Genomic DNA, 14,774 nt, shown 5'->3' with positions numbered 1-14,774 from the left:
AAAAAAAAAAAAAAAAAAAAAAAAAAAAAAAAAAAAAAAGAAATATTTTACAAACTCACGTGAATTAGTGGCAGAGTCCCTCAGTTTGTGCTCTGTATTGAAATGAAGCAAGACTCTTTTACATTTCCTGAACATACGTCTAATAATTCTGCTTTTTGAATTTAAAAAACAGATTTTAGTTTTAAAACTATCAATGAGAAACTAGATCAAGTAGAAAGTATGTGCTCATGAAAAAGGCAGTTTCACAGAAAGAACAGGGGTTTATTTTATTTTATTTTTTTGAGACAGAGTCTCACCGTCGTCCAGGCTGGAGTGCAGTGGTGCGATCTCGGCTCACTGCAACCTCTGCCTCCTGGGTTCAAGATTCTCTTGCCTCAGCCCTGAGTAGCTGGGATTACTGGTGCGCACTGCCATGCCTGGCTGATTTTTTGTATTTTTAGTAGAGACGAAATTTCACCATGTTGCTCAGGCTGGCCTCAAACTCCTGACTTCGTGATCTGCCTGCCTCGGCCTCTCAAAGTGCTGGGATTACAGTCATGAGCCACCGTGCCCAGCCAGAACAAGGGTTTAAAATGAGAAGATCCGGTAGCTCACGTCTGTAATCCCAGCACTTTGGGAGGCCTAGGAGGAAGGGCTGCTTGAGGCCAGGAGTTCAAGACCAACCTGGGCAACAGAGCAAGACCACATCTCTATTTTAAAAAGATTGTTTTAGTTGTTTAATGATCAAATGCAACCCTCTCATTTCTAATACTTAAGCTTCACCTGGGATGTGGGACTAAACGCAATAATATAGGATGTCAACTGTACAGTGCTAAATAGCTATTGTTATTCTCATATTATTAGCTATTGTTATTCTCACTGTTATTAACCATATGTTGATCAACTACAAATTTGTTATCTATCAACCAACTATAGAATAACTGTAGGTTGATCAAGAAACTTTACCAGAATAAAATAAAATGAAAGCAAGAAGAGGTTAGAAAGGAAGAAGAGAAGTTGGATTCTACTATACATACAACATCTCACAATCTAAAAATGTAAGCCCAGGAGAGAATAAAAAACAACGTAACAACACTAAACACAATAAGGTTGTCAAGTAGAAAAAAGGCTTGCATATTTCCCTGCCAGATAAGACATACTGGACCCTAATCATTGGAATGCTGCACATTACTGGAAAAGTCCTAATTCAAAAGATGCTTATACTATGTTTTCTCACTGACTGACTTCCCCAGAGAACCCCCATTTCATGAAATAGAAACTTTCTCAGTGAAACACACACAGCATCGAAAATAGCATACTTTTTTTTAGAAACTAATCACATCCTCTGAGACACAGATATTCAAATTTACTTTCTTTTGTTGATTCCCTCTCCCCAGAAGTCAGATTCCCACAGCAGGCAAATCAGCTTGGCAGAGAAGCAGCAAGAACCTGAGAAGGCATGTGTGCTGTGAGTTAGCCTTGGGCAAAACAGCCAGGTCTCAACTCAAGGGAACCCTCTGGTGCTGTCAGACCCATGCCAACACTGCCCTCTACTGGCCAGCTAAGCTGGTTGCAATTTTCTGCAAAAGAAGGGACCAGTCTGTTAAGGAGAAATTCTGCAGTATCTAACAGTAGTCACTTAGGCCCTTTTCCGTGGATTAGTGTTTCTCAATCATGCATATGCATCCAAGTCACCTATTAAGGCTTGTTAAAACAGACTGCTGGTATGTGGCAGGGTGTGGTGTCTCCCACCTGTAAACCCAGCACTATGGGAAGTCAAGGCAGGAGGATCACTTGAGCCCAGCAGTTCAAAACCAGTCCAGTCCAGGCAACACAGTGAGGACTTGTCTTCACTAAAAATGCAAAAAACTTAGCCAGGCCACTGCCCTATGTTAATTTCTTATTCTGTGGGAATAAGCTTTTAGCTTCAAAGGCCTTAAGGAATGTTAAGGAGAAAGCATTTTCTCAACTTCAGAAGAACTATTTAATCACACAGAGAACAGAAAAATTAAGTGATTTGTTCCATAAATATGCTGACTATTTGTGTCTGAGGGGCAATACTGTGCTACATGATCATCTGAAAGAATAAGAGTCACAGATGTGTTGCTTCGTCATTCACATCTAAGAGAAAGCTTCTATCTTGTGTCTCCCTCATCTAGAAAATAGCGCCATATAATGCTGATAATGAACAATTAAGGAAAACACCATTTTTCAAGGAAAAAAGTCAGGTAGTACATAATTTTCTTTCTTTTTTTTCTTATTACGGCCATGGTACAAAACAAGTAGTACATATATCCTGAAAAAGTGTTTGAGAATTGTTTCTCAAGGTGATAGGCATTTTAGAAGAAGAGTTTTACACCAATTTTATTTCTAAGTATTGGTATTTAGATGGTTTACACATGCAATGCTAAGATAAAATACTTGTAGAAGCAAGAATAAGTTGAAGTGCAAAAGGAAATGAGTACAGTATATCCATAGAAAAGGAATAAAGGTCGGGGGGTTCTTGTGTTGCCAGGTATGAAGGGAGAAATCATACTTAGAGAAAAAAGCAATTTTTCTGCTTTGTGATAAATGCCATAAAAGCAGTCCTGCTTTCTTACCTCTTATTTTATAAGTTGAAGACAATTAGGGTGGACATGTAAGAATTAAAGGAAATAAAACACCATTGTCCAAAGAGTTCTATTATGTGTAACCTACTCAATCATCCCTTCTATATCTAGAGGCAAGAAAATGGTTGATAAACTTCCACTGGATGGCCTAAGTAAGCCTGTTGTTAAGAACATATCAAGAGCACTAAGCTGGGTGCAGTGGCTCACATCTGTAATCCCCGTGCTTTGGGAGGCTAAGGCAGGAGGATCGCTTGAGGCCATGAGTGCCAGACCAGCCAGACGAACATAGTCAGACTCTGTCACTACAAAAAATAAAACGATAACCAACGCACGCGTACCTGTAATCCAAGCTATTCAGAAGACTGAGGCAGGAGGAACCTTTGAGCCCAGGAGTTAGTTACATGTTGCAGTAAGCTATGATTGTGCCACTGCACTCCAGCCTAGGTGACATGGAAAGATCCTGTCTTTTTTTTTTTTTTTTTTGAGACGGAGTTTCACTCTTGTTGCCCAGGCTGGAGTGCAACAGTGCAATCTCGGCTCACAGCAACCTCTGCCTCCCAGATTCAAGTGATTACTCTTGTCTCAGCCTTCTGAGTAGCTGGGATTACAGGCACCCACCACCATGCCCAGCTAATTTTTTTCTGTTTTTAGTAAAGACAGGGTTTCACCATGTTAGCCAGGCTGGTCTCGAACTCCTGACCTCAGGTGATCCACCCGCCTCAGTCTCCCAAAGTGCTGGGATTACAGGCATGAGCCACCGCATCCGGTAAGACCTTGTCTTTAAAAAAAAAAAAGTGTCAGTGATCAGCAATAGTTTACTGAACCTCATCTAAGAACAAAATCAAACTTAAAGTTAGATGTATAATAAAACGTTAATGAAGTCTACGGGCCTTCCATCACTTCTAAAGACGTATTCAGAAGAACGGCTTGTTTAGAATGTTCTCCAGGAAAAACACAAATATGAAACCTGTCATTATTGCAAAAACCATCAGTCCGATAATGTATAACAATCAGACCCACAGCAGAGAAGTCTCCATTCATAAAGAACTCACTAATTGCACAAGATTTCTACAAAGATAAATAAGGCGGCTCCTTTCAATTTTCTTCTTTGATGTCTCCAAACAGCCATCACCCCTTCCTTTTATTCTTAGTTAAGACTTCTACAACTTTTAGGAAGCTGGTATGGAAAAAATGCAGTAATTTACAATCTATTGTAATTATAAACTTTATTATTATTATTATTATTATTATTTTTAGAGACAGGGTCTCTCTCTGTCACCCAGGCTGCAGCACAGTGGTGCTATTACGGCTCACTGCAGCCTTGACCTCTGGGGCTCAAGTGATTGCCTCCTACACCTCAGCTTACTGAGTAGCTCAGACTACAGGCACACACTACCATGCCCAGCTGTAATTATAAAAACTTTAAACACGGTATCTTCAAAGAGTTCGTGGAAAATGCATTCTATGAAAAACCGTTCATGGATTTCAAGGGAGTTTTTCTGCATCAAAATAACTCATACTCCAGCCTGACCAACATGGTGAAACTCCATCTCTGCCAAAAATAAAAAAAATTAGCTGGCATGGTGGCATGTGCCTGTAAGCCCAGCTACTCAGGAGGCTGAGGCAGGAGAGTCGCTTGAACCCAGGAGGTGGAGCTCGCAGTGAGCCAAGATCGTGCCACCGCACTCCAGCCTCGGTGACAGAGACAGACTCTGTCTTAAAAAAAAATGAAAATAAAATAAAAAAAGCTCATACTAACTTGTTATAACATGTCTGAACAGGATCTAGTTTGAAGCACTCAAAAGGATAAAACATCAGTTTGAAAAGAGCCCCTAACAAAGCAACATGAATCCTGCTAAAATTGAAACAAAAGCAAATGGTAAATTTATGGTGAAGCTTGGATGAAAGAATGGTGAAATCACTGATGCTTTCTGTAAAGTTTATGGGGACAATGCCCCAAAGAAATCAGTAGTTTACATATGAATAACTTGTTTTAAGACACCAGCCAGATGCAGAGGTCTGTGCCTATAGTCCCAGGTACTTGGAAGGCTGAGACAGGAGGATCACTTGAGCCCAGGAGTTCAAGGCTGTAGTGCTATGGTTACACCTGTGAATAGTCACTGTACTCTAATTTGGGCAACGCAGTAAGAACCTCTCTCAAAAAAAGAAAAAAAATAAAGGAGGAGATGATGTTGAAGATGAAGCCCCCCCGTGGCAGACCACCAATATCAATTTGAGAGGAAAAAAGAATGATCTAATTGAAGAGGACTGACAATTAGCAGAACCAATAGTCAATACCACAGACATCTCAATTGGTTCAGTTTATACAATTTTGGCTGACAAATTAAAATTGAGCAAACTTTCCACTCAACTGGTGCCAAAACGGTTGCATCCAGATCAGCTGCAAACAGCAGAGCTTTCGATGTAAATTTTAAACAAGTGGGATCAAGATCCTGAAGCATTTCTTTGAAGAACTGTAACAGGAGATGAAATATGGCTTTCCCAGTATAATCCTAAAGACAAAGCACAATCAAAGCAATGGCTACCAAGAGGCGTAAATGCTCCAGTCAAAGCAAAAGTGGATCAGTCAAGAGCAAAGACAAGAGTTTTTCAGGATGCTCAAAGCACTTTGCCTGTTGACTTTCTGGAGAGCCAAAGAATGATAACATCTTATTATGAGGGTGTTTTGAGAAATTCAGCCAATGCTTTAGCAGAAAAACACCCAGGAAAGCTTCACCAGAGAGTCCTTCTCCACGAGGACAATGCTCCTGTTCATTCCTTTCATCAACAAAGATAATTTGTGACAGTTTTGATGAGAAATCATTAGGCATCCACCTTACAACAGTCCTGATTTGGTTCCTTCTGACTTTATTGTTTCCTATCTTTAAAAAAATCTTTAGTAGCAATGAAAATTAAAACTTAAACAAAAAAAACTTTAAAGGGTATCCATTTTATTTCTTCATTTTCTTCATTTAATAATGTTAAAAGCCAGACACAGTGGCTCACACCTATAATCCCAGCACAAAAGAAAAACAAATAAATATTTACTCCAAAAAATCTCGATTCCTTAATGGAAAATGGGAAAGTCTATCTCTCTCTTAATCCATAACGGATGGTGGAGACATTTGTTCTCTGACTGACTAACATAAACAAAGAAAACTTAGTAAGAAGAAAGGAATGATAAGACGTAAATATTGTAGCAACTAGTCATGGTTGAGATGCTCTTCCCATCCTAATATTAACTTACCCTCATCAGTCATAGGTGAAAGAAGCTAGCTGCTTTTCATTTTCTAATTTCCTTTAACTGTGCATTGTTTCTACCATCTGGGACTGAGACTAGGTGGATAAGGACAGTGAGGTGGTAGCAGTAGATTTTCTTGTGCTTCATCTTGAGTGACTTGATCCATGTAACATTAACGTGGCCCAAGAGGAGGAAAGTTTTTAAGACATTATTTTATTTATAAAAAATTAAATCCTCCCTGCTACTTCTGACATGTAAATAACTTAAAAGTTCAGGCCAGGCATGGTGGCTCATGCCTGTAATCCCAGCACTTTGGGAGGCCGAGGTGAGTGGATCACCTGAGGTCAGGAGTTTGAGACCAGCTAGGCCAACATGGCAAAACCCCATCTCTACTAAAAATACAAAAATTAGCCAGGCATGGTGGTGCATGCCTGTAATCCCAGCTACTGGGGGGCTGAGGCAGGAGGATCCCTTGAACCTGGGAGGCAGAGGATGCAGTGAGCAGAGATCGTGCCATTGCACTCCAGCCTGGGCAACAGAGCGAGATTCCATCTCAAAAAAAAAAAAACAAACACAACAGTTCACTAACTCAGAAGACTACTCCAGAAACTGGCAAGTGGTTACTCCAGGAAGGAGAACTGCCTAGCTAGGGTGTGGGGATTGGGATCATTTGTTTACTGTATATCCCTTTGAACCAATTGGATTTTGTACATATGCATTTGTTAGCCTGTTCAAAAAATATATGAGTTTCTGGAAAATTGAATTAAAGGATAAAAATATGAACTTTATTTCTCAACATAAGCTTTTTCAACATCAAGACACTTTTGCAAGCAATTATAGTAACTTTTTTTTTTTGAGACAGAGTCTTGATCTGTCACCCAGGCTGGAGTGCAGTGGCATGCTCTCCACTCACTGCCACCTCCATCTCCCAGGTTCAAGTGATTCTCGTACCTCAGCCTCCCGAGTACCTGGGATTACAGGTGTACACCATTACTCCTGGCTAATTTTTGTATTTTTAGTAGAGGCGGGGTTTCCCCATGTTGGCCAGGCTGGTCTCAAACGCCTGACCTCAGGTGAGCCGCCTGCCTTGGTCTCCCAAAGTGCTGGGATTACAGGCATGAGCCACTGCGCCTGGCCTGGAGTAAATATTTATATGGATATAATTAGATCTTAAACTCTCAGTACTTCTTTAAATGAGTTGTGGTCTGCCCCCTCCCCAACACACAAATTAAACATATATTAAGGAAGCAGGTTTTCTTCTTCCACTTAGGCTGTAGAAAGCCAAAAGAGATATCACTCCCACCCTAACAATAAGAAACAGCGAGATCAACTACGAAAAACTTGAATTCATTGGAAAGCTACCTAGTAGTATGAAATCCAAAGAAAGACAAGCCCCTCCAGGAAATATGGGAGGTGAACACCAGCTCTCCTGTGTCAGAGCATGTGCAGAAGAGACACTGGGTACCCTACAAGCAAGTAAGAAAAATTCAAGCAAAAATTGTAGTGATTTGTTAAAGGTAAGTGAAGGCTAGCACGAGACTATGGGGCCCCTCAAATCCACAGACGCAAAGGGAATTCACACTCATTTGCAGGATTGTCTTTGCAGATGTCTGCTGCATGCTCACAGGAAAGACTGGAAGCAGGGTGAGGGACCAGATACAGTCTCCCTGCATGCTACAGACCTGGAGAAGGCCACCACCATTAAGGGAAAAGCATGAATTCCTCCCCTGGGATCTTTCTCTCCTGGGGAAGAAGTACCAAACTCTGTCAGTCCCAGAGCACACCGGCTGTAGCTAGGGAAAGAGTAATAGAAACATACTTTATAAACCTAAGAGAGGAGCAAAAAAAACTCCTCATCCAGGATCCTACACCAATACCATTATAAGACTCTACTACTGTGAGAAGGATAATACCATTGAGAAAGACCCAACCCATGAGATATAAGCACAGGATTAAGCACAAAATGGGACAATAAAAAAAAAAAAAACTCTGCCCACCACCTGGCTAGAACTCTTCTGATAAAAGAGGGAAAAGAGAATGGACAAGGACCCCTCTGAGGCCTGGGTACACAGGGAAGGCTGGAAGAGTGGAGCAAGCACATTAAAGAAATACCTTCCGGCGCCTCAGTCCCCACTCTAAGCACAGAATTAAAGGGATTGAAGACAGTAGTACACTGAAGGCAATTATAGTAACAACAAAACCCAAAACTAGCTCAGCTCCTATTTAAATTGAATAAACCTAAGAGACATGCCCATTTCCAAGCATAAATACCTTTTGGCCTGAGCCTACTATTTTACATGTGAGATCTAGCATTCAATCAAAAACTAAGATACACACATACACACACAACCACACACACACACACACACACACACGGCAATCAGACTGAGAGATGACCCAGATTTTCAAATTATCACACAGAGATTTAAAACAACTATGATTAATATGTTAAAGTCTATAGTAGAAAACATACATGAACAGATGGGAAATTTTAGCAGAAATAAGGAAGCTCATAAGAAAGAGGCAAACAAATACTAGAAATTAAAAACATAAAAGATGCTGAAGTAGATAATGCCACTGAAAGCTCATCATTAGATTCAACACAACTAGGAAAAGAATTGGGGAATTGGACGATAGGTCAAAAGCAAGTACCCAAAGTAAAACACAAACAGAAATAAAGAGAGAAAAAAACTAACAATGCATCCAAGAGATACAGGACACCATCCAGTAATTTAACAAAAATATAATTGGAATCCCAGAAGGAGAAAAGAAAAAGAATGGGGCAGAAGAAATATTTTAAAAGATAATGGCCAAAAATTTCCCAGAGTTAACCACTTCAGAAGCACAGATCAAGAAGCTCAGAGAAGACCAAGCAGAAAAATTCCAAAATATCATCTAAACACAACATATTTAAACTGCTAAAAGACAAACATAAAGATAAAATCTTAAAGGCAGACACAAAGAGGAATTCACAAAGGAAATATTTTAAAATATTTTTAAATAAATGAAAATAAAATACAACATATCAAAATCCATGGGACACAGCTAAAATGGTGATTAGAGGGTAATTTATAACATTAAGTAATTACATTAGAAAAGAAATGTCTCAGATCAAAACCTGATTTAAGCTGTCACCTTAAGAAACCAGAAAAAGAATAAATCAACTTAATTTAAACAGAAGAAAGGAAAGAAATAAAGATATGAGAAGAAATTAAAACAGAAAGACAATAGAAAAAAAAATTAATGAAACCAAAAGCTGGATCTTTCAATACAATTGATAAACCTCTATCTAGACTTATCAAAAAAATAAAAAGAAAAAAAGAAACATCACAAATGACTAACATAAGAACTGAAAGAGGGGATATAACAGATTCTACATTAAAAGCATATCTCCATTAGTTTGTAACATTTATGCCAGGAAACTGACCAAGGAATTCCTTGAAAGATACAAGCTACCAAAGCTAACTTAAGAAACAGATAACCGGGGCCGGGCACGGTGGCTCAAGCCTGTAATCCCAGCACTTTGGGAGGCCGAGATGGGTGGATCACGAGGTCAAGAGATCGAGACCGTCCTGGCTAACAAGGTGAAACCCCATCTCTACTAAAAAAATACCAAAAAAACTAGCTGGGTGAGGTAGCGGGCGCCTGTATTCCCAGCTACTCAGGAGGCTGAGGCAGGACAATGGCGTAAACCCGGGAGGCGGAGCTTGCAATGAGCTGAGATCCGGCCACTGCACTCCAGCCTGGGCCACAGAGCGAGAGTCCGTCTCAAAAAAAAAAAAAAAAAAAGAAAAGAAACAGATAACCGGAATAGTTCTACAATCTCTGAAAGAAACTAAATTCCTAGTTTAAAAATCTGACAGAAAATTCCAGGCCCAGATAACTTTATTGATGAATTCTATCAAACACTGAAAAGAAGAAAAAAGTATCAATTCTATGCAAACTATTCTAGAAAAGAGAAAGAAGGGAACACTTCCCAATTCATTTTATGATGTCGGCGTGACCTCAATTCTAAAACTGGACAGAAGACATTATGAGAAAAATACAGACCAATTCCCTCATGAACACAGATACTAAAATACTCAACCAATTATTAGCACATCTGATCCAGGAAAAAGGCAAATTTCTCTTAAAGGCTTTAATTATGCTTTAATCCTAACCTGTGATGACCCCAAAGACAACAAATGGCATCTGATTCCAGTCTAAATGAAGAAATATTAGGGTTAAAAGTTATCTACAGACTCACGAACACTCAAAGGGTGGTAAGTCTACCTTCTCGGTTTCTAATAAAGACATACAAAGTTACTAGCCTATACTAAAAAAACTCAGCTCAATTCTTAGTTTCCAAGATTACGACCAAAGGCATAATCCCTAACCTGCTTTCTGAACATATGTAAGCAGTCTGGTTTAAATACTTACCTTCAGCCTGGCTAGTTTCTGAGCACGGTTTCTTCTTTGACTCTGAGTTTCCGGTTTTCTCATCAACATCCAGGAGAGGAATATAGTCTGTTTTTCCAACAGTTTCTCCCACAACATCATCAAAGGCCTCTGCCTCTAGTGTGGCAATGAAGTCTCGCTTTATCTCTTCCTCAATGTCTGGAGACGGCTCTGTTAATGCATCTGCAAGACTGAGGTCGGCCATTCTGCACTGCTGCAACTGCCTGGTGAAAAGGAAAAAGATGTTTCATGTGATGAGCACTGCAAAAGGAAAAACATTCTAGAAACTCTTGTCAATTGTTTGAAACAAACAAAAGAATCAAAATCTAAGATTTTACAGCCAGAAGAGGCTCCCTCATTTGAAAGATGAGAAAATTAAAGCTAAGAAATGGACAGTCTTACCCAAGGTAACTCACTGCTAGTTATTCTTTTCTCACATTTCTGGGGGGTGGGAGGAGGTGGCGGTGGCAGGACAAAGCAATTGCGATTGTGTCCTTTCTATTTGTAAGAAAAGTGAGGTGCAAAAAAACCCACAATCAACATATCCAAAGCTATAGCCAGTAAGACTCAAATCAGGTCTTTACATAGTTACATTACTATCGGACAAATGAAATCAACTTTCTTGACCAAAGACTGTGAGTATGGGCCTTATCTTGGAGTAAGCACCTGCTTCTTCATGAATCACTTGTGGATAGCCCTGTCAACCAAACTACTTAGCTCTGCCAGCATAAAAAAAAAAAGGCACATTTCCCTCAATTAGCTAAGGTCCCTCTCTGTAGTCATGTATATTACCATTTTTACAGACTACCAGCTTCTTAATTACATAATCTGCAGTTAAAAAGTAATTCTACTGGCAGCCATAAAAAAGAATGAGATCATGTTCTTTGTGGGAACATGGATGGCAAGCTGGAGGATATTATCTGCAGCAAACTAACGCAGGAACAGAAAACCAAATACCACGTGTTCTTACTTATAAGTGGGAACTAAACGATGAGAACTTATGAATACAAGGGAGGAAACTGCAGACTCTGGGGTCTACTGGAGGGTGGAGGGTGGAGGGTGGGAGGAGGGAAAGGAGCAGAAAAGATAACTACTGGGTACTGGACTTAATTGAAATAATCTGTACAACAAACCCTTGTGACATGTGTTTACCTATGCAACAAACCTTCACATGTACCCTTGAACCTAAAATAAAGTTAAAAAAAAAAAAAAGTAAATCTACTATAAGTAAACCATAGATGAATAGCCTAGAAAATACAGAAATAATGTAGTAAAAAGAGCCAAAGGGGCCAGATGCAGTGGCTCACACTTGTAATCCCAGAACTTTGGGAGCCCAAGGCAGGCGGATCACTTGAGACCAGGAATTCAAGATCAGCCTGGCCAACATGGTGAAACCCCATCTCTACTAAAAATACAAAAATTAGCAAGGCATGGTGGTGGACACCTGTAATCCCAGCTACTTGTGAGGCTGAGGTAGGAAAATCGCTTGAACCCGGGAGGCGGAGGTTGCAGTGAGCCAAGGTTGCGCCACTGAACTCCAGCATGGGCGATAGAGTGAGACTCTGACACCCCCACCAAAAAAAATTAAAAAAAAAAAAAGAAGAGCCAAAGACCTGCAATAAATTGAGCACCATTCAAATGCAGGGTGTAACAGGAAATAAAGTGTGCAAAGTACTACGCCTGCTTTCAAAGAGTCTAACAGAAACTCCAAGAGACTCCACAGGATAAGTTGACATACAAGCTATGGTGTTGACAAGGTAAATTCAAGTCAAACAGATCCTCAGTTGCGTAATGTAAAGGCTACTACTTGTGTTTATCCAGAAATCTATTCTTCTATCTCCCCTAATAGAAACCAATCCCTACCCCTATAGGGTTTGGGACATGACTAGAGTTGGGTCAATCAGAAGTCAAGAAGAAGACAGTTGGAAAGGACCATTTATTGACCACACACTGGAAGAAACGTCCATGAGTGACAGCTATTTGGTTGCCCTGGTTGACTACTACAAGTCTAAGTGAGCAGCCTTCATCTTTCTTTTGCCTAATTTAGTAAATCTATTTCTGTTGTTTACAATGGAAGAATCTCAACTAATACATAGTCTTTCTCCAACCCACACTTGAAAAAGTCAACATATACTATGATTCAAGTCACTTAATTGTCAGGCTTTCCTTTTAAGCTCTTCTCCACCATCTACCCCTCTCTCCAACAAATGTACTTAGAAAAAAGAAACAGAATTAAAGCAAGGAATATGGTCCTATCTTTCTTCCTTCCTATTCTATCTTCATCTTTGTTCCCACACACTCCCGTCCTCCCACTTACATGGTATGAGGCTACCATGATTACAAAACATGTATAAAGCAAATACTTTCAGACCCTGAAAAATCAGAATTCATCTTACCCCCAATTCCCAAATCCAACAAGCAAAGGGTGTTGCTATATATTAGAGTGGTGGCACAGAGGCTTAAGAATCAAGATCTGACACCCAGTTAGTAAGTACCGACAGGATAATTAAGGCCAGGGGCAAGACCTACATCTTCTAGGCAAGTGCTTAGAAAAAAAAAAATAATATGTGTTCAGTACTCGGAATGCTGGAGATAGTTTGTCTCTACCTATATGGGGCTTAGTGAAAACATTCATTACATATTCTTTATATTATCTAAGAAAAAAATACAATACCAAGATTTGGAAAGACACTAAATAATCAATCATATTTACATAGACTTCCAAATAAAATCTTTAAAAATTTCAAATAAATTTAAGCCTTCTTCCATGTGCCTAACTTTACGAGTTTTCCTATTTGAGATAGCAACCTTAATTCCTCATCAATAATTTTAAATGACTATCTTTTCAAATTCTAGATAGTACCATCATACAAAAAGGTAGTAGAAAGAGCTGTTTCTCTGATTTCTTTTCTTTTTGACGTGGAGTCTCGCCTCACTGCAACCTCCACCTCCCAGGTTCAAGTGATCCTCCTGCCTCAGTCTCTCGAGTAGCTGGGATTACAGGTACGCACCACCACACCCAGCTAATTTTTGCATTTTCAGTAGAAACAAGGTGCCACCATGTTGGTTAGGCTGGTCTCGAACTCCTAACCTCAAAGTGATCCACCCACCTCAGCCTCCCAAAGTGCCAAGATTATAGGTGTGAGCCACTGCACCCGGCCTGATTACTTTTCTAAAAAGCAAATGTGTTATTTAAATTTCCTGTGACTATATTAACGATTTCCTAAATCATATCTTTTTATTTTTTACTTTTTTGAAACGGAGTTTCACTCTTGTTGCCCAGGCTGGAGTGCAATGGCACCATCTCAGCTCACCACAACCTCCACCTCCCAGGTTCATACGACTCTGTCATTGTAATACTTGGAATTTGATTAAGTTCATTTAGGTCTCAAAAAATGTCAAAAGATACTTGTGACCCAGGTGTGGTGGCATGCACCTGTAGTTCTAGCCTTTCAGGAGGCTGGGGCAGGAAGACTGAGACTAGAAGTTCTAAGCTACAGTGTGCAATGATCACGTCTGTGAATAGTCACCACACTCCGACGGGTGTGCAGCCACGATTGCCTCACTGCACTCTAGCCTAGGCGACAGAACTAGACTCTGTCTCAAAAAAAAAAAAAAAAAAAATCACACTCTGAGCCAGGCGTGATGGTTTACACCTGTAATCCCAGCACTTTCAGAGGCTGAGGTGAGAGGATCACTTGAGACTAGGAATTCAAGACCAGCTAGGCAACATACTGAGACCCTGCCTCTACAAAAACTAAAACAAATAAGCTGGACATGGGGGCAGATGCCTATAGTCCTAGCTACTCAGGAAGCTGAGGTAGCTTGAACCTGGGAGGTTGAGACTGCAGTGAGCCATGACTGTGATGGTACCACTGTACTCCAGACTGGGTGACAGAGTGAGACCCTGTCTCGAAAAAATTTTAAAAATAAAAATAAAAAATAAATAGGGTACAGAGGCTCATGCCTGTAACCCCAACAATTTGAGAGCCTGAGGCAGCTGGATCACTTGAGACCAGGAGTTCAAGACCAGCCTGGCCAACACGGTGAAACCCCATTTCTACTAAAAATACAAAAATTAGCTGGGCGTGGTGTCACACACTTGTGGTCCCAGTTACTCAGGAGGCTGAGGCATGAGAATCACTGGAACCTGGGAGGTGGAGGTTGCAGTGAGCCGAGATTGCACCACTGCACTCCAGCCTGGGTGACAGAAAAGTTGTCTCAAAAAATAAAAATTAAATTTAAAAACTTTTAAGTAAATAAGTAAAAAATAAATCACACTCTGGCTGTTAACATTAAGGCCAAAAATAAATATACAAATAAATAAAAAAAATTAAACAAATTTAATTCCATTTAGAAACATCTAATAACTATAATAAAGTTAAATCCAATTTAATCAGTCTGTTAGAAGAAAAATAGCAACAAGAGCAAATTATGTCAAAGAAAGACGTGCACTGAGAGAGTTTAGTAATAGATGTCATAAAGAAGTTGTTGAATCCTCTCCATAA

At 39.9% G+C, this 14,774-nt stretch overlaps 1 protein-coding gene across 16 annotated transcripts in view; it reads right to left on the bottom strand.

Annotated features, from left to right (window-relative positions):
• The window catches only part of MAP4 (microtubule associated protein 4), a 235,099-nt gene that overhangs the window by 136,129 nt on the left and 84,196 nt on the right, over positions 1-14,774 (bottom strand). For all 16 annotated transcript variants that reach the window (XR_001882164.1, XR_001882166.1, XR_001882165.1 and 13 more), the window contains exon 2: positions 10,249-10,490. Coding sequence is in view for 13 of the 16 variants with exons in the window: in XM_017855660.1 (XP_017711149.1) it covers positions 10,249-10,471 (223 nt within the window). In the remaining 3 variants the exon portion in view is untranslated. The remainder of the gene's footprint in view (positions 1-10,248; positions 10,491-14,774) is intronic.

Source organism: Rhinopithecus bieti, unplaced genomic scaffold, assembly GCF_001698545.2.
Source record: "Rhinopithecus bieti isolate Rb0 unplaced genomic scaffold, ASM169854v2 scaffold_39746, whole genome shotgun sequence".
Classification (NCBI taxonomy): domain Eukaryota; kingdom Metazoa; phylum Chordata; class Mammalia; order Primates; family Cercopithecidae; genus Rhinopithecus; species Rhinopithecus bieti.
Note: the sequence above shows the minus strand (reverse complement) of the source record. Positions and strands in the feature narration are given on the sequence as shown.